At 39.2% G+C, this 19868-nt stretch overlaps 1 protein-coding gene and 1 long non-coding RNA gene across 5 annotated transcripts; one reads left to right on the top strand and one right to left on the bottom strand.

Moving 5' to 3' along the window:
- Window positions 1-1712: 1712 nt before the first annotated feature.
- On the bottom strand, window positions 1713-9398 carry GNPDA2 (glucosamine-6-phosphate deaminase 2). 3 transcript variants are annotated; one of them, XM_064418288.1, is made up of 7 exons: window positions 9254-9394; window positions 7679-7846; window positions 7290-7387; window positions 6659-6841; window positions 6164-6348; window positions 5896-6070; window positions 1713-2735 (listed from the first exon to the last, which is right to left on the bottom strand). In XM_064418288.1, the coding sequence occupies exons 2-7, from the start codon at window positions 7804-7806 to the stop codon at window positions 2677-2679; spliced, it is 828 nt and encodes a 275-aa protein (XP_064274358.1). In that variant the 5' UTR covers window positions 7807-7846; window positions 9254-9394; the 3' UTR covers window positions 1713-2676. The 3 variants fall into 3 exon arrangements, with proteins under 3 accessions (XP_064274358.1, XP_064274356.1, XP_064274357.1); XM_064418286.1 differs by having other exon boundaries at window positions 5896-6348; window positions 9254-9398; XM_064418287.1 differs by lacking the exon at window positions 9254-9394 and adding an exon at window positions 8874-9237 and having other exon boundaries at window positions 5896-6348.
- A 104-nt stretch (window positions 9399-9502) lies between these two features.
- On the top strand, window positions 9503-19497 carry LOC135299355 (uncharacterized). 2 transcript variants are annotated; one of them, XR_010361340.1, is made up of 3 exons: window positions 9503-13557; window positions 15955-16025; window positions 18503-19497. It is a non-coding gene; the product is annotated as an uncharacterized LOC135299355 (long non-coding RNA). The 2 variants fall into 2 exon arrangements; XR_010361339.1 differs by having other exon boundaries at window positions 15955-16072.
- Window positions 19498-19868: the final 371 nt, after the last annotated feature.

Here is a 19868-nt window from a genome sequence, read left to right as displayed (position 1 = left end):
GTCCTCCCCACTCCTTGAACTAGACCTACAAGCACTGGTTCTATACTGAGGAGTAAGGCAGAAGCTAAAGATGAGCTAGAGATTATTCAAACAGTGAATTATATCCTTGTTGAGTGATACACATCAAGTGTCTGTTACCTAATTAAATGAGTTACATAGATGGATAGAGCTGCCTTGAGAATCTGTTTTAGCTTTACTATAGTCACCTGAAGCAGAAAAAAAATACAAATTGTAGTCTTAATTCTGATAGGACTTGTACATATATCAGTTTTCAGAACAAGTACTTTAAATGAACTGGTCAGTACCTGTAAACTACATGAAGTATTGGTGTTTGACACAAATGTACCTGATTCTATCTATCTAGTTAGTTTTCCATTTCCCCCTTTCCTTTGGAAGTACCTTAAAATGAGAAAAAGAATAAAATGGTAACCTTAATGTGTTAGGCTAACTTAGAATTTACTTTTAAGACCGCCTGAACTTGAAAATGCTTGCTTTGCCATTACTGCAGAGTAACAAGTTAAATTTTATGCAATCTGAAGGGTTGACTTGCTCTTAGTAGTGGACAAGTTTGGAAGGTACTCTCCTGAACAAATGATATTTCAAAAAATGATTGGAAATATCTTAAGGAATGAAATAATGGAAACAGTGTGGTAATTAAAAAAATTACATAATATAGCACTCAAAATTAAAAAAAAAAAGTGTAACAAGAGAAACAAGCTGGAAAACAACCAAAAACTGTGCATTAAAAGAGGCAGTAACAGTCCCAGACCCACTCAAGGACAGACAGGTTCTGCTGTACCATATTTGAACTGGCCTGTGTTTCACAGAAGGTCGAGTAGTTAAAACGGGAGAAAGATACTAATTCTGTGATCTGGCACATCTTGAGAACACAGAGGGCTTTAGTGAGTAAGGGTGCCAAACAAGGCACAGGACTGAAAAGTGTGCTGGAATGAAGAACAAGAATATTGTTTCAATAGAACTAGCCATTTTGGCATGTGAAGGTTAATGATCATCAAGATGAAACCTGATTCAATTCCTTTAATACTAACCTAAATTCATTACTACTTTTACTTTCATGCTTTTGTAATAGAATTGTTTATAAACTTGCTTAGCTGTAAAGGCTAATAGCAAACCTAACACTGCATTTTGAGTCATATATACCTGTAACAGCATTCTTCTGAAAGGCTTTCTTCTGAAAGTCTTTTCAACTTTTTTCCCCCACAATGTTGCATTATGCTTCAAAAATATACATGTGCATAAACCGAGCCTTAAAGCTGAAAACCTGTTTTAAATGTGCGGATGTTCAACACTAAGCCTGCCTTCCTGCACTACTACAGACAGATTCTTCCATGTTTTTGTAATTTCACAGAATCAGAGAACAGTCCACATTTGAAAAGATCCTGTAAGACCATTTATGAGAAAGGTGAGCCTAGATGAGCCTAGAAAGTCACCTAGATGAAAGGTGAGCCTACGACATTCGCGGGGAGATAGTGTGATTTTGTAATAAAGACTACTGGGTGAAAAGTTAAATTGTTGAAGTTAGCTTAGTTGTACTTTCTTGCAGTGAGTATTTTCAACAAGGACTTTCTCAAAAAAGTCTTCATCAGTAAACTCCTATCTTTCTCCTTTGGTGCCTAATCACTCCCTGAAATTCTGAACTATTTACTCACAATAATTTATATTAGAAATGAAACAATTTTGAAACTAAGAGATTTATATATTTAAGTTTTACTTATATTCAAAGTAGGAAATAACATTCCTTGTAACAGCTCAATGTTTACAATGATACAATGAAAAAGTGATTAACAGTTGGCTTTAAATTATCATTTGCAGACATTATAGTCCTGTAAATTAAGCTCTTTTCAGGCATTTAATTGTAACATCAGTTATATAATTGACCAGGTACCTCCAGGAAGGAACACTGAGATTTCTTCCTTATGTATAAAGCTTGATTACCAAAAATATAAAAATCCTAAAGTAATTTGAAGTACATGAGAGGAAAAAGTGCTATTATAGAAGTTTAATATTTTTATCCATGGAGCAAGTTGTAACTTTGAAGAATTTGGTGCATTTTTAGGCACTGTTTTTTTATCTTCATTTGCCCAAAATATACAGCAGGACTTGAGATGCCCAAAAACTGTTTAAGACAAATTTAAGGCAACCAAGTGCAAAAGCTCAGTGTACATTAGATATATGTAAACAGAATATTTCATAGTAGAAATTGTACAACTATTACAAGTCCATAGTATTAGCAATGGCCAAAACCATTCTGCCTAGAGACACAAATGCAAAATGTAGTTACACTAACCAAGCCAAAAATTAAGAATTCTGGGAAATGAAGTGTCATCATCTCTAACATGAGGCAGATGCAGTACATTGCTGTGCTAGAATAAGTGCTCTGCGTTTCCCCTCTCTACATAACGTGCAGTCTCTCCCAAGTTTGTTCTGTTCCATTTAGTGATGTACAGGCCAACAGCGGATCTCCAAATGTTAAAGCAAAATGCAGAACACAGCAAACAGATGGAATGTGAATGTACAGATATTGGACCTTTGTAAAAATACAGTACCTAGGATTTCCCATTTTAAACAGTTTTCAGCATATTGCATAGCAGTGAACTCATCTGCTACCTAAAACTGTTGCTGCTGACCCACATGGAGTTCCTCTTCAGTCTTCTTTCAGTTTTCTTTCATACTGTACAGTGGGTCCACAAGCTTATTGTGCACATGCATTAAACCTTGGGGGGAAAGCAACAATGCCAGCTTTACATTAGTTGTATTTTGTTCACATGTTCTTCTATCCACATTTTTATTTGGAATTTGCTTCAAAGTATACATTTAAAATAATTCATTGAAAAGAACAACAATGGCTATTTAAAGCAGTTCAGAGTCAGAGACAGCAGATATATTCCTTTTCACTTGCATGCTAATAACATATACAGTATCAGCTGAGCGGGGACCAGACAGTTCCCTGATAACAGACCCAAAAAACATATCTGGAATACTTCCAAATGAACTGAATATATCTTTCGTGTATTAAAACGTGTAACAGCAATGTAATTCCCTCACACCAGAATTTGCCATAAAAATCAGATGCACACAATAGAGAGACTTTGACAGCTTGAGTTCTTTTGCAATGTTCTGGCATTGTAGTAATACTGTCTTTGTAATAATCATGTACTTGTGGTCCTAGACAGGCAAAATCAAATTAAATTATCCAGACTCCTAGTGCAGACTCAATTTCAGCAGTTCAACTGTTTTCTGTTCTAGCCGGGCTATTTCTTCTCATATTCAAGTCCTCCACAACTACAATTAGGGGACTTTTTTTTTCCCTCTTCAACTACTTTAACACTGGAAAATGCTGAAGTGCAATTAATAAAAAAGATGCTTCCTTCTTAACTTTGCTATAACTTAGTAAAAATGTTACCTACATCTAGGGGTGTTTGACATTGGATCACTGGCAGGTTTTTGACCTCATTTCACCTTGAGGACTAATAACAGTAGTGATCAGTGTTCACAGTCCACAAAGTAAAAGTCCATTTTAATACTGAACTAAAGATTTAACTTCTAAAATTAAAATATGCAACACTAAAAGTAATTTTCTTAAAAACCATGAAAGAAATCTCACATTACTGCATATTTATTATCTACGGCAAAGAATATTCAAATACGTCTGCTACATGATGCAGCTGGTAGCAACCTTGGTGTCACTGCAGCAACGTGAAATTCGCGTTAAGTGTACAATCTAAGGTCATTACTGTAGGTGACCATAAAAAAGGCATCTTATGCAGCATCTATTACTAATCACTATGTGATTATTTAATATAAAATACAGATGTTAGATCAAGTGTAATATTTTTTCAGTTTAACAGTGACAAAAAATTAACTATACATTTGACATAAAAGTCGTTTGTCCAGAAAGAGTAACAGCTGCATAAACTGTGTAAACTAGAAACATGTTTTGAGCTTTAAAACATTTCATTTCCTACCAATATTTTACTCTTCTAAAAAGAGGAAATGAAATAGTTACACACTTCCTAGATGCATGAAAAATGGTTACATGTATAGCTTCTGTCATACTTAATGAAGAATATTTAAATCCTGTTAGTCAAAGTGTTACAGGAAAAACAGTGAGAAACAAAAGATTTTTTTTTTTAAGGAATGCACTTGGCAGATGCCGAAACAATTATATCAAAGGAAAGTCCCACTGGATATTCAAGCATGCTTTGAATAAACAGATTTCTGCACACAGTTTTAAGATGAGCATGTGTAAGTATGGAAAAAACTATTCTGAACTAACTTATCTGCAGATAAATCAGTAAATTCAAAATTCATTTTCTGTTTCATTCTTCAAGAAAGTTGCAAGTAAGACCATAAGCACGCTTGATAATTTTAGCCTATTATAGATTTTCAGAATTTTAGAAAAAATGGAATAAGTTAATCTATTTACCAGCCAGTGTGGTACTTGGTTATAAACCAAAAAAAATTGCAGTTTCATATTGAAAGTTTTAAGTGAAAAATCTCCATAAATCACTACCATAATAGCAGTATTAAGAACTGCCTAGCTTCCCTAAGAAGTCTAACCTGAAGATCAAGCTTGAGAAATAATTCCAAATTTGACCCACACTGACTTCTCCATCTTACAAGGGGAAAAAAATCTCACTGATTTGAGAGTAGGTAAAATTAAGTAAGTTTAAAGTATACCATCATTTTAAAAGTTCTATTGCTATGTATTACGGAGTAATTAAATACAGTGACACAATAGCACAGCACACATTCATAAATTGTAGCCCTTGATGTTTTTTAAAGCAATTTTTAGTGTCATTTATATTTAGTGATTCTACATTAGGTTTGTATTTCCCAAGCAAAGTCTCTGCTTATATAAAATACAGGATAATGTTTAAAACTTATCCAAGCAGTTAGAGAAGTTTATCTTTGAAAACAACAGTAAGTGCTATCTAGCAGTGTGATACAAGGAAAGACTAACCCTCCCTCCTGCCCCCACAAATACATAGCAGAGAACAGCATACTGAAAATTTCAAAATTAACAAGCTGGCCACAAGAGGTATCAGGATAAATATCATAGAAATGTCCAAATTGCAATCCAATACATATATGAGCATGTTGATATAATGCTCTAAAAAAGAATTTAATGAATTACAATCTTGATCTCTGATACCTCAGCTACTACAGGTACCCATGCTAGTGAGAACAACAACTGAGTCACACAATTGCATGTGCTGTGCTAGTACAATCAGGAGAAAACTACTTTCCTCAGCTTCTACTGCCTCAGCCAAACAGAATTCAGTCTAGGAAGTCTCCATTACTATCAAATACCCTGACTTACTTTAAGTTTGCCCCAATATACTTACTACAAATACAAACCACACACACAGTAAAAGGTTGCAATCTTTTCAAAGGCAGTATAGATTATTATGCTAATTGCACATGAAAAATGTTCTGAGGTGGCTTCAAAGTCTATATCACAGTTCACTAAGCATCACATTACAGCACACAGCAGAAGCAGCATGGAAATGGATCAGGATTAATAAATGTATTAAGATTTTTTTAAACTAAACTTTCCAGTATACTTAAGACCTGTATTCTGGAACATGAGATTTCTGCTGTTTAAAGTTAAAGATTACTAAATTATTGTTTCAAACTGGAAGCAAAGGAAATACTCTTCCCAAGTAGATTTGTCTGGAATGTAGGTAGCACAAGTTATGCCTCCTGGCAACTTTCCAAACACAAGAAATAAGTTAATATTTATATTTATATTTTGACTATATAACATTATACATTAGTGACTGCAAAGTGTTGGAAGGCTCAGATTTAAATCAGGATAATTTCAAAGCTGTCGGTTTTGCATAAACATGTGACCTCTGATTCAGTGCTCACCTTTAAAGTACTTCACAGTTTTAACTCTTAGTTCTAAAGTAGCATCTTCATCACACACAAAGATAGTGCGAGGGTGTTGCTGGAAAGCAGAAACTGTCCACATATGATTGACTCCTTCTTCAATTGCTTTGTACAATGCAAAAGCCTTGTGTGCACCTGTTATAAGAATCATCACCTGCAAAACAAAGGTCTCTTTACTTTCAATCCCAGTATCAATACTAACTAATCTTGAAAACACACATGCAACTAGAACTAAATGAGTTCTTACTTCTCTAGCATCCATCACTGTACCCACACCAACTGTTAGCGCCATAGTTGGTACTTTAGATAAGTCTCCATCAAAGTATTTAGCATTTGCCAAAATGGTGTCCATTGCTAAAGTCTTTAATCTTGTTCTTGAAGACAAACTTGATCCGGGTTCATTGAATGCAATGTGGCCATCTGGACCAATGCCTTTTCAAAGTTAAAAAAAATAAATCATTCCAGACCTGAGAGTCAACACATATCCTCAAACATTGTAAATGAATAAAAAAGGCCTCATCCTTTCCTTTTGCTTCCCCATTTTCAATAAAAACTTACTTAAGTCATTAGAAACTTGGACACCAACTATTCTGTTTTGGAATTTATAATACTCTTTGTTAGTCACAGAACTTTCTTACACAATAATTGAAAAATCTAGGTTTTCGTCAAGTCATGAAAATAGCGATGAAAGAATCGGTGTACATGCTTGAATTGTAACTAACCATAGAGCATTTCCTCATACCTCCAACAAACAGATCAATCCCCCCTGCTTCTTCAATTTTCTTTTCAAATGCATCACATTCCGCCTGCAAGTCTGGTGCATTCCCATCAAGGATATGAGCATTATTTGGATCTATGTCAATATGCTTAAAGAAGTTATTCCACATATAGGAGTGATAGCTCTCTGGATGATTTCTGGGAAGCCCTGAAATGATTTACAGTGAAATTACCATATGACAAGATTTAACCAAAGAGCCTTAATTCTAGTCTGTATGTAACAGATGTAAGGCATGCAAGGCAAACCTGAATCAAATAAAGCAAGATTTGAAACTACATCAAGAAGAAGGGTTTCCTGTTGGCACGTACAAGGTAACTGGTTTATATTCCCTCCACATACACCTTATCCCAGAGTGGAAAGTCTTGAACAGAAACGCAGTCCCAATATTACATGACAACATAATTTCTACAGAAGTACTCTGAAACACTGGATTTAGCCCAGTGTTTATTTCTGTGGATAAAGGAACCGAGAAAAATGCTGGGACACCAGTCTAATACAGGAATACAAATATACGAGACTAACTTTGTACTTTGACAAAATATTTAATAGTTTTTATTAAAAAAACAGTACATTCTCAAATAATAGCACATCTTACCTACGTACTCATCCATGTTGAAAGTCTTCACATATTTGAAAGAGAGATCTCCATTTTTGTGATATTCTATCAGCTTTTTGTAGCATCCCAACGGTGTACTCCCTGTTGAATAAAGTTTTTCTACTGTTCTGTGTATCTGCACATTTTCATTTAAATGTCTTCACAGTCAATTTTGTTACAGTGATTTTCAGCATACAAGCAATCTGCTGTTTCTCATTTAGTATTTATCAGTTTCTCAAACTATCACAACTTTTCACAGAAATCAAATCCATATATTTTTTTTAAAGTTAGAATATTACCAAAAATACTTATGTTCTTTTAAATACTGTATCTACTACCAGTGATACATTGTTCTAGACTTAGTTATTTACACAGACTTTGAATAAAACTTGCCTGTTGGTAGACCAAGCGTGAAATATCTTCCTTGACTTGGCTTGAACTGGATAATACGATTACAGATGTATTTGGCTGCCCATTCACTAGCCTGATCATAATCTTCAAGAATTACTAGCCTCATTATGGCAGTGAAGAACTTGTATGATAAAGCAAACTTAAACCTGGAGAAAATGTTGAAGTTTTAAAAATAAGCACCACATGAGTAGTTGCAAAACTCTTAGATTACAGAGGAGATAAAACAAAATCTTCCATACCAATGACTTGCATTATCATACCACACTCTTGCAGTCCTAGTTCAAGCTGGACAATCAAGAGAAAAGCTACACAATCCAAATGATATATTACAGTCAAAATATTTATTCATATCCACAGACTCATTTAAAACAACTAATAGGAAAAAGCTAAAACAAGATGAGAACATGCCATTTTGAACTTCAATATTTTTGTCATTACCATCAGAAAAGAGGAAATACTTAAATACCAAGATTAATTCCTGTTTCTTATGACCAGCTGAATGCCTACAACTTCAAAAACAAGACCCAGAGTAATCACATGTTTCTATAATCAAAATACTTAATTGGGACTAAATAATTAAAGCTCCTTTCACTCTCATTCTAGGCTCCTTAACTACTTCAATATGTTTATTAATCTGAAAAAAAATTAAAGCATTAGAAATATTTGAAATGTTTACAATTCACAAGAAAAAATACGATGTCACATTTTTTTCTTTGCCACATAAATTTAAATAGAAATTTTAAAGGCTTTGAGTGCAATTGTATCAATTTTTAAGATGAATATCCAGAAAACAAGCTTGGTTGCTAGAAGCATACAAGCATCTCTTGCATTTAAATGAAACTAATTTTTCCATGAGTTTCTGCTTAACAGCGTCCGGTAATTACTCCAGAAAGAGTGAGGCTCTTTCCCCAGTTTGGGATGTGTTACTCTTCTTTTCCCAGGTCTGGGTGTGCTCGGCATTAGCTGGAACACAACACAGCTGCCAGAAGCCTAGGGCCACCGATGTGACAGATCGCACTACTTCTAGCTGACGCCAAATGAGCGGCTGATTTCAAAACAAATATTAATTAAAGTACTTAACCGCGATTGTCCCACTAAAGAAGGAAGAAAGTGATCATCACCGTGTGCCGCTCCATCTCCCGGGACAGCTGAGCCGTGACAAGTCAGACTCACCTTTGCCGAGGAACCGCTATTCGCACATAGCCAAGAGTTAACGCACATCCCCGAGAAGGAAAAGCGTGCCAGCAGGAACAGACTGCGCGGCTTTAGGCCGGTCTCATAAAATCCCAGCAATTTCACGCTGGGAACGCGGGGATGCTCTCAAGAGCAGGGACCCAAGGACACCAGCAGAACCACCGCGAATTTTCGGCTAAGGACACTTTGTTTTGTTTGGCGATGGTGGGGAGGGAGGGGTGATAAACCTGCCCTGGCAGAGAACAGACCTGCAGCCGGAGCGCCGCCGGCACGGCAGCCCCGGGCCCCGCGGCCTCCCCCTCCCCGCCCGCGGGCGCCCGCACGGCCGGCGACGGCGCGCCCTGCCCGGCCCCGCTCACCCGGGACAGCCCGCGGCGGCCACGAGCGGCACCAGGACGAGATGAAGGCGGGGAGGAGCAGGACGAGGAGGAGGAGGACGGGAACCGGCGCCCGCCCCGCAGCTCCCGCCCCGCCGCCTCCAGCGGAACCCGGCGCGCGACCCGGAAGCGCCAGGCGGGGACGGGAAACGCGCTCCTTTTCTCCTTTTCTCCTTTTCCCGTGGTCATTTCCGGGCCCGGGAGCCCGGCACGGAGCGCTCCAGCCTGGAGCACGGCTGTGCTCCTCTGGCAGCCCCTCTGCTGCGGAGCACAGTGAGATCTTAATGGAAAAAGGCTCCCCTTGTAACCTAAATGTTTGCATGATGCAGCTGCAAAAGCCGTCCGTAGTTACTGAGACAAATTAATGAGGTGAAGCATCAGGGTCTTGGTGAATCGCAGGCTGGCCGTAAGCCGGCGGTGCTCTGTGGGCAGGAAAGGCAGTGGTGTCCTGGGGATGCCATCGGGAGCAGCGTGGCCAGCAGGCCGAGGGCTGATCCTGCCCCTCCACTGGGCCCTGCTGAGGCCGTGTGCAGGGCTGGGCGCCTCACTACAAGAAAGACAAGCTACTGGAGAGGGTTCAGTGGAGGCCACAAGGATGATGAGAGGTCTGGAGCATCTCTTGAGGAGAGACTGCAGGAGCTGGGCCTGTTTAGTCTGCAGAGGGAAATCTGGGAGGGGGTCTCAGTGCATCATCTCAAAGGTGTCAGAGGATGGTGTTGGACCTTTTTTGGTGGTGCCCAGCAACAAGACAAGAAGTAATGGCCATCAACTAAAACAAGAAGTTCCACCTTGACACGAAGAACTGTTGTTTACCCTGAGAGTGGCAGAGCAGTGGGTCAGGCTACCGAGGGAGGTCATGAAGTTTGTCTTGAGACAAAAACCCACCTGGATACATTCCTGTGTCACCTCCAGGTGACCCTTGCCTCAGCACGGAGGTTGGACCAGATGATCTCCAGAGGTCCCTTCCAACCCTAACAATTCTGTGATTTGCTTTTTTGATTTAAAAGCAGTCAAGTAATTCCACAGTCTTAGGTGAGCTGTAATTAAACAGGTGTGGGATGATAGATCTTGATGTGTGGAAAGGGCTAATAATCTGAAAGGGTGGTGCTTCATACTGGAGTGGGGAAACTGGAGTAGTGTGGTAAGCAACCAGCATAATTCTGAATATGTGTATGCATATACTTGTAGGCTTCACTGAAGCCTTGCCATAATAGAAGATCAGGATAAATGTTTACTGGGCAGGAGCGTAATTGTCTGAGGAAAAACATGATTGAACAGTAAAACAGGAAGCTAATAAAGGGTAGTGTGTATTAAAAAAAAAAAAAATCTGGGGACATACATGATCATAATGATACTTTTTTTTTTTTGCTAGACTGAGTTCAGCTCAGTTTGTTAGAGCATGATGCTAATAATGCCAAGATTTTAATGTGGGTTTGATCCCCATATAGTTCAATCATTTAAGACCTATCCTTGCAGGTCCCTTCCAACTCAGTATATTCTGTCGTTCTGTGAGCCTGTCTAGCAAGGTTTAGAAAGAGAAACAGTATTTCTCTTTCAAAGTATTGAGAAATACATTGCCAAGGGCACGAAAGGTGTGTTTGCAAGCTTGTGAGGGAAAATACATATTTCTGAGGTCTCTGGGGCTTAGCAGGCAACCAATAAAAATACCTTTTGTTTCAAAACTGGCCTTCCATTTGAATTTAACTTTCTAATATAAGCAGTTTTAATTCATGCATGTTCTTCTGATAAAGTCTTTATCTCAAAAACTTTACCAGGTCCTAAAGAATAATGTTTTGCACCATTTCTTGAGTGATGCTCTGAGCCTCTTCTGCTCTCATTGTTTCAGAGTATTCTTGCAGTGGAGGTGATTTTCAGATTTTATGCAGTAATATAAGTTTTGCCTCTAGATTTAAGTTCTGGTTTTTTTCCTACCTCTGTGGACCACGTGTAACACTAACTCAGTGGTAAACTACTTCTGCATACAGTAGACAAGTTAACACATTTCTTTGGTATTACTACACACCTAGGTACCTACAAGCCTGAAATCACACCCCTCCCTCAAAAGCTCTGTTGGTTTCTACAACTTGAAAATTCTCTTTTTTTTTTCATCACTACAGAAGAACTCTTAAAATTCAGGTAATAGTCTCCCCCTTGTTGCATATTCTCCAGGAGCTCTGAGAATATATGATGTACTGTTCCACACTCAGTAGAGGTTGTCATTTTTCCTGCTGCCCCTAAATTTGGAACAGCAGCTTGTCTGTTGCCTTTTAGCAAACTTCACAATGCTATCAACTGTTCCTATTAGCCGGACAAAATTCCCTGTCTTTTGTAAACATACTCAATTCTTACTCTCATTGTTTGTATGCTAATACCTAGGGGATGATTTTCCAAGTCATTCTTCAGAATTTCCTTTCTAATTAGTAGCAGATGAAAAATGCTCTATATGCACTGAATGTTGTAGCTAATGATGACTAATTAAGGTGCTGCTAAAACAAAAATCTTAGTTCCTTATTATGTTTCACTGAGTAACATAACTAGAGATTTCAAAGTCTCACAGGTATTTCTTACATGTTGCTTTTGGAAACAGTCTTTCTGTGATTTTTATTTTATTTTCTAAATGGCCCCTTCTTTTAAGTTTTATTTTACTCTGCTCCTGGTGATCTGGTTTATATACATCTGCTATGATCAGATCTCTTTTTTAAAACCTGTGTTTAAGTAACTATGAATTTAAACTGGATGCACTTCAATAGTACCCAAACTACATTGAGTTTTACCTGAGGAGGACCACCTCAACTCCAGGTGAATCCAGACTTTTAACATGATAGCTCTGTTCCTTCATATTCCCTCTGATTTAGTTGGAAGAACAAAGGATCCTGCACAAAGCTGGGACCTATGAGGGAAAATTACTCATGTGGATGTTGACACATAGGAAAGTCTCTGAGAACAAAACAAAAAGGTTGCAATGAAAATACTTGCCAAGGCATTAAATGTAGAGATTGAGAAACAAGTAATTGCTGAAAACACTTTAAAAGAAAAAGACTTGCTCTTATTACCTTGCTGAATTAAACACTTGTGTTGAGTCTGGCTGAGGTGGGATAGTTTTCCCACAGCATTTCTCACAGTGCTGTGCTTTGCATTGGTAGCTGGAAGGGTGTCAGTAACACTGCAGTGTTTTGGCTGCTGCTGAGTAGCCCTCCACATCATCAAGGCTGTTTCTCCAACATTTCCCCTGCCAGGAGGCTGAGGTGGGCAAGATCTTGGGAGGGGACACAGCCAGGGCAGCTGACCCACTGACCAGAGGATATTCTGTAACATAAGGTATCTGCTCAGATACAGCATCTAAGAAGGCTGGAGAAGGAAGGGTGTGGGGAGGAGAGAGACAGGTATTTGTTAATAACAAATTTATTATTTGTTTGTCTTCTAAAGCAACTGGTACACACATTGAAGTCCTGTTTCCTGAGAAACAGCTGGACATCACCTGCTAATGGGAAGTAGAGAATAGATCTTGTGTTTTCATTTGCTTTTATGCAGTCTTTTTTTTTATCAAACTGCCTTTATCTTGATCCATGAGGATTTTGTCCAGCTTATTTTCTCCCACACTCTTCTGCTGAGAAGGGGAATGATAGAGTGGCTTAGTCAGTGCCTGGTGTCCAGCCAGGGTCAACCCACCACAATTCTGCTGTGCAACACCTGTGCAATCAAGCATAAGGATACAAAATAACATAGCAGCTGAGACCTTTTAGAGGGTGGTAACTGTGCTGGGAGAAGGGGACAAACTGCAGTGAAGATATTTTTCCCCTAATATTTAGAGCTCTGAAAGAATGTGAAGACAGTGGTAGCTACCCCTGGTACTTCATTTAATGCCAGAGGGTCAATAGTCTACTGCTTTCCTGCCATCAAAGCAGGAAGCATTAACTTCATTTCTATTCTGGACATAAGCCTGAGGGGACCAAATACATTTGGCAGCTTTGCTTAGTTCTCACAAAGACTGAAGATAGTTTCACATGTGCATTACATTGCTGTACTTGTCACAGCTTTCTTCAAAACTTCTCTGGTTAGGTCTCACCACATTTCTATCAGCTGAGGCATACATGCCATGTGATGTCTTTTGGGTTATGTGTTATGCTCCCAATCTAGGAGAGCCATTTTCCAGTGAAATAGGAAACATGAGGTGCCAGAACTGTGTCAGCAGATTCACACATGAAGCACCTAGCTAATATTTAGCACCATCTTAATTTTCACAGGCGAGGCTTTGAGTCAGTTTGTGAAGCTCTATGCAGTAACAGGTAAGTACCCTATGCTTTTGTTGTCTGGTTTTCTTCTTGCAATGTGTTGATGCTTCCTACATGGATTCTGGTGGAGTCTCTACCAAAACAGTCACTCAGTACCAGCTGGTTCTGAATGTAAGAGTTGGTCACTACAGAATAAACAGTAGAGGTGATGACTATTTTTTGTATGGTCACCCTGTTACCTTTTTGCTGGTGAACTCTTCAGTTCTTCTGAGAGTAAGAGCTCAGTGTGGGAGTTTGCTACTTGGTACTGCTTCATTTTGCCTTGTAGAAATATCTGATGCTGACCATTTTCCTGTGTGCCTGAAGTACCAGGCTATTTCTCTGCAAGTCTCTCTGCCAGAAGAAGCAGGCAGAGGTGCCTGCTACATTCTGTCCAGGTCAGATCTTTGCCTTTTACTGATGTGTCAGCTGCATCACAAGTGTGGGTGCACTGATCGATGGCTGTGCCCCTGGAGCATTTTGATGTGTGCGGGGATCGTGAGAGAAATTTCTGATAGTGCTCTCGGCTGCTGTTAAAGCCTCTTCCTTTCAGAGTGCACAGTTTAGACTGGGCACAGAAATACACAGGATGTGTTTAATACTCCATGCTACTCCAGATGTGCAATAGGAAGTAGGTTCCCTGTTTTGCAGCAGGCCATTCTATGCCAATCAACTGAGTGCTTCAGCATGTTTCTGGCTATATGTTATTTATCATATAACATCAAGAAACTTCATGAGTCCTTAGTGTTCATGAAAATATTCTGATTTGACTGTGTTCATGCAAAACCAAACCAGGATTTAAAGTTCCATGCTAGGTATTCACAGATGCTGGAAGCTCGCCAGAAAAGTCAGTAAGTGCCACTAAGTAGTTTTTTTAGTGCTTGAACGTTGCATCCAATTTAAGATTGTTGCTTTCTTGTGCAATGGACTTTGCCTTTTGCATCTTTGTTTTTTTATTAAAAGCATGGAGAGATCAGTTATAAAGAATATTCAAGAAATGTAATTTGGACCTATTATCAGTGTATTGAGTAAACGTTTTGGGTTTTGTTTTTTTTAATCCTTTTTTACTCCCCAGTGCCGCTGTTTGGGCAGGGTGATTGCTGAAGCTGCACCAGAGCGAGGAACACCGGGAATTCCAGGATCTCCGGGAGCGGGGCGATGGCGCGGCGCGGCCGCCAGGTGGCAGCAGCGGCCCGCGCAGTGCCCGCTCCCGGAGATTCCCTGGAATTCCCGGCGCTCCTCGCTCGGGCCGCCGCCTGCCTGCCTTCCGACAGCTGCCGTCAAACACACAGAATCACCTTTAGACTCCTTGGAACCATAAATAGATTGGTATTTATATCTGTGTAAAAGACTCCAGTAAAGTGGGATTCATATATTGGTTTTTTACAGCTGATTTCTTTCACGCGCATAGAAATTTATTTTTGGGAACTCTGCTGGTGTCCTTTGCTCTCTGTCTAGGCTGAGGCATGGCTTGAGCAGATCAGAAATATAATTACACCTAGTTTGGAGAATGTACAGAGAACTGCTGCTGGGTGTTTGTCTACACTCACTTGGTGTTTTCTGTGCTACCATTTTAACCAGAGACTTTTTCAGTATACACACACTTGTCTGCAACAGCCCACTATCAAGTAGGGCTTAGAAAATGGGTTATCACACCGTGCAGCTGCTGAAGTGTGGCTCCTGCCTGGGTCACGTTCCCGGAAGGGAAGATAGTGCTTCTTGCCCAACCTGGGGATTACAAAAGAACTGAGAAAACAGAGGAGGCTTAAACAAATTCTTCTCCCAGGAGAATTCCTTTTTCGTAATCCCAAAGAACAAGAGCAGCTGCCTGTCACCAGAGAGTGGGCTGTTCTCTGCTGACTGTACCATTTGAGGTTTGTATGCACCTGTTTCAGAGACAAAACAGCTGATCTGGTGACTTCCATTATGGACCCTTTTTCTCTCTTAGTGAATAACTGACTGGTTTTTGGTGTGATTTTTGTGCTTATATGAGGACTTAGAGATCTCCTATAGCAATGCAGATGTGTTGCTGTTCCCACTCATTCTACCCCTATCATGGAACCAGTGAAAACTTCCCTCAAATTCTGCCACTGGAAAGAGCACTCATCATTCTCATAAACTTTTTTGTGTAATTTTGAACTTTGAGAGAAATAAATTGTAACAAAGTTAAATAGTCCCTTTAGAAATGTATTTATATGTCTTAAAACTACCTTAGCTTCAGCAGTTATAAAACATGGGATGAGAGACTATTTGGATGTGACAAAGCCTCCAGAAGGTATATTTTATTGTACCAAACTAATGGTTTGGCATATATATATACATATATGTGTATATATATATATATATATATATATGTATATATGTGTGTGTGTGTGAGTGTAAAACAGTTTGTTATTTTATTTGACTTGTCAGATCTCTGTTGCCACATCTCAAGCCAAGAGGATGGTCATCAGCAGCAGAGGAGCTGAAAGACCTGAGGCCAGGTTTGTCCCTGGCTCTCTAACATTGTATGCTGTATTTCTTTAACAAGGTCTGTGTAGAGTCAGGCTTTCCAAATACATATTCCTTTTTTAAGATCTAAAAATATACAAATGCAACCCATTTACTTCAAAACCTATAAAATCTATTCATACTCTACAGGTGGGATAATACCGGCACAGAATTTTAAAAATGTACATGTCTTAATTCTCCTCAAGGTAAATGCAGTTTGTGGAAGGAAATACATTTTTGGTTGGCATTACCTTTTGTTTTAACTATTGCTTATAGCAGACACTCAGGCAATCTTGAAAAAGTGCCAGGATCTGACTTAGGCAGGCAGAGCAGGCAGAAAGTGTCTGCCACTCCAGCATCTCCTGCATCTTCCAGGGGCACAGGGGGACAAATCAAATAGCCACAAGGTAGAAAAAGCTGGAAAAGACAGGAAAATATTTAGGATGGCTACTGTTTGCTGAGCTTTCCTGGCACTCAGAGTTGCACGCACAAAAAATTTGACAAAAGGAGTAACCTCTCTCCCTGTGGGCCGGGATGTAAGGGTGGCACAGGTGATCTGACTCACCCCAGCAGGGACTTGGGGTGTCACTGCTCTTTGGTTGAGGGTTTGCACACAAGGCTTTATGAGTTTGCCTCTCCATGCTCAGTGTGCCATCCTTAAACATCACACTCTTTCCACCTTCCTCTCATGGTCTGTCCCTGCTGAGGCTTCACAGTGCTTGATGTCCTTCTCTGGCAGGAAGGATGGGGCCTCTCCTAGTGTTGGTTTGAACAATGTAGCTAATGACAATTTTCAGTGAGTAATTTGCCTAGCTACATATAAAACTAGTCTTTTTATAGGCAATCTTTATAACAATGGCCTATTTCAGTTAATTTGTGTGTTATCAGTGATATGAATGTTTATTCTGTTAGTGGAAAACATGTACTTTGTGCTGAGCTTCTTTCAGAAGTTCCAGATTGGTGGCTGCCTGTACTGGGACAACAGCCAGTACATGGGGAGCTGTTTTCTTCAGGCTGCCCTAGCACTCCCCCAGGATATTTAGATAATGCAGAAAACAGGCTACATATTTCCTGCTGTGGTTTTCCCTAAGGGAGAAGGGTACTCTGAGGAAGTACAGAATATACTCTGGGAGCTGGGATGACCAATGGGTTTGTGAAATATTTGAAGAATTTGTAGACCCGGGCCTGACTTGTGATGCAATATAAGTGGTAAAACTCACTCTGCTGTGTTGGTCCTGCTCTCACCTTAGGGGTTTTTTACCTTGGAAGGACAGAGGGCTCTGCTTGTGGCCATAAGATTGATTACAAAACAAGGTGGGGCAGGCTCAGGACAAGTCTTAACATGTGGCAGACAGGCCACTTGTATTGATTATTTGCATAAGCATATTTGGCCTTTTCAAGATGTTTCCCTCTTTTCACCTATGCAGAGCAGAGATGTGAATTACAAAGGGAGCACATTTGGAAGTGATAGTAGCAAAAACTTTCAGAAACATTTCTTGGTTTCATTTGCTTTAAAATTCAATAAATTAAAAAGAAGTCTTCCAGTACAAATAATCTCTAAATTTTGTTAGCCTTATTCCTGGAATGACTGTCCTCCTGCAATAGCAATAACTTTTGTTTCTAATTGCTTGTTGTCACATCTCCACCTCTCTAATTTTCATACCTCTGGTAAGGTTAAAAAGACTCAGTAGGAAATAAAAAAGCATTTTAATGCTGCAATATGTTTGTGATTCCATGAGGCAGATGAAAGTAGGGCTTGCTCTGAATATGAATGATGGTTGCAAATTGTGATTTTTAGGTGGTGGTCTGATTTGTGGCTGGACCTGTTGGAACTTGCACATGGCACCTTAGGCTGCTTGCACTCTGAAATTCAGTCTCATGCCTGTGTTGTTACAGCTGACATCTGTTTCAGTAACCTGCAGCCAATGTTCCCCATGAGTTCCTGTAATTGCTGCTGGCAACTGACACAGCCAGATTATGTCTAGGAGTAGGTGCTCCTGCTGATTTCAATTTAGGCAAGGCATGAATCCACAAACAAGAAGCCACAAACTGTTGGAAGGAGTCAGCTCATAACTGATTTGCTGATGTGTGGTAGGGGTGTACTGAGAACAAATCATATGGATGGGTTTTGCATACAGATGGCCACTTGCTTAAAGAACAATTTCTCTGTTCAATCTGGAGATATGTCAAATGCTCTTTGACTAAGGGACAGTTGCCTCCATCCTTTTAGCTGCTTATAATTAAAAAACTATGCTAAATTCCTCTTCCCATCATAGAATTTACTGGGCTAGATGGATCTTTGCTTTGATCCATTCCAGATGTTCTTTTGTATTCTTATGAAACATTTAATTATAAAATTAAAATCTATTTATAAATACCATATAAATAAATAATATATTTTATTATATAGAACTAGTATGATTATATAAAGTTAAAATTTAATTAGGAAATTAAAATTTCGTTGTCTTAGAGTTTATCTGCAGATGAGGAACATTCCTGACACAGAAGAAGCCAGCTGAGAAGAACATACTGTTAGTTAATCCTGTGGAAAAGCACTGGAAGCTGGAAATACAAAGAAAATCTGAGAGAACCAAGAGAAACGTGAAGATGGGCTGTGGGAGAGAACCACTAGAGACATACAGAGAAGGTGATACAGAGGAAAAGTATGGTTTTACTGTCTCCAAAACACAGAACCCATTCTGCATGAGTTGGGTTTCATTTCTGTGCACAGAGGTCCAAAACAATTTTGTGTCAGTGTTTAAGTTAGTCTTTGCAGGTTTTCAGACATGCACATGCATTTAATTTGCAAAGCCTTTTGACTGTACAAGTTTAACTGTGCTTCTTGAACTAGCCCATCTCATTTAAATTAATTTCCCTGAAAAACCTCCTCTTTTTCCAGTTCACCCTTCTGTTTCCCCATCAAAGCCCAAAAGGTAGTGATTTCCTTTCCTTCCCCTATTCCCAGCTTAAATGCCTTGTATCTCCACCTCTCTCCCAATCCACAGGGCAGGTGTTCTGCATGGTTTTTAGGGCAGTGGGTGTATACTTCAGCAAGGGCAATGGGTTGGGGCAAGAGACACTCCAAATTTGAAACTCCTCACTTGAGTCCCAACTGCTGACACCCTGGTAAAGCAATGGATTTAGGGCAGGAAACATCTAAACAGCTACATGTTTCACTGTGTAGTTCTGAGGTTGTTCTGAAAGGCACTGCCTTTCCTGCATATTTCCTAGGTTGGGAGACACCAAACTTTTGGCTTGGAAATTCCTCTGATGATCCTCCTGTGCATAGGATCACAAAGATATGTTATGCTGTGCTATTTAAGCATGTAAGTCTATGGACAGTAATTGTGAAGTAAAACTGTGATTCAGAGGAAAGATTGTCAAATCATTAAATCATTTGTAATTTATATTACCTACCCTACATTTTGAGTTTATCTGTATTGTTTATATGGAAATAAACAGAAAAAAAAGCCCCAAACAAGGAAATGTTGCTGGTGGTTTGGTTTCGTTTTTTTGTTTGGTTGGTTGGTTTTGTTTTTGTTTGTTTTTGGGTGGTTTTTTTGTTTTTTGTTTTTTTTTTAGTGAAAACAAAAATTGCTTGTGCGTCATATTTTTGTAATTTATTAATTCTGGCACTTGATGACCTGAAATGTGTTCCATGAAAGACCATTTTACTCACAGAAACAAAGGATCATTAATATTAGAAAAGACCTCTAAGATCATAAAGTCCAACCATTAACTTGACACTGTCAAGTCCACCACAAACCATGTCTCTAAGCACCACATCTATGTGTTTTTTGAATACTTTTAGGGGTGGATATTTCCCTACTTTCCTG

The sequence above is a fragment of the Passer domesticus genome, chromosome 4, assembly GCF_036417665.1.
Source record: "Passer domesticus isolate bPasDom1 chromosome 4, bPasDom1.hap1, whole genome shotgun sequence".
In the NCBI taxonomy this organism is placed as follows: Eukaryota; Metazoa; Chordata; class Aves; order Passeriformes; family Passeridae; genus Passer; species Passer domesticus.
Note: the sequence above shows the minus strand (reverse complement) of the source record. Positions and strands in the feature narration are given on the sequence as shown.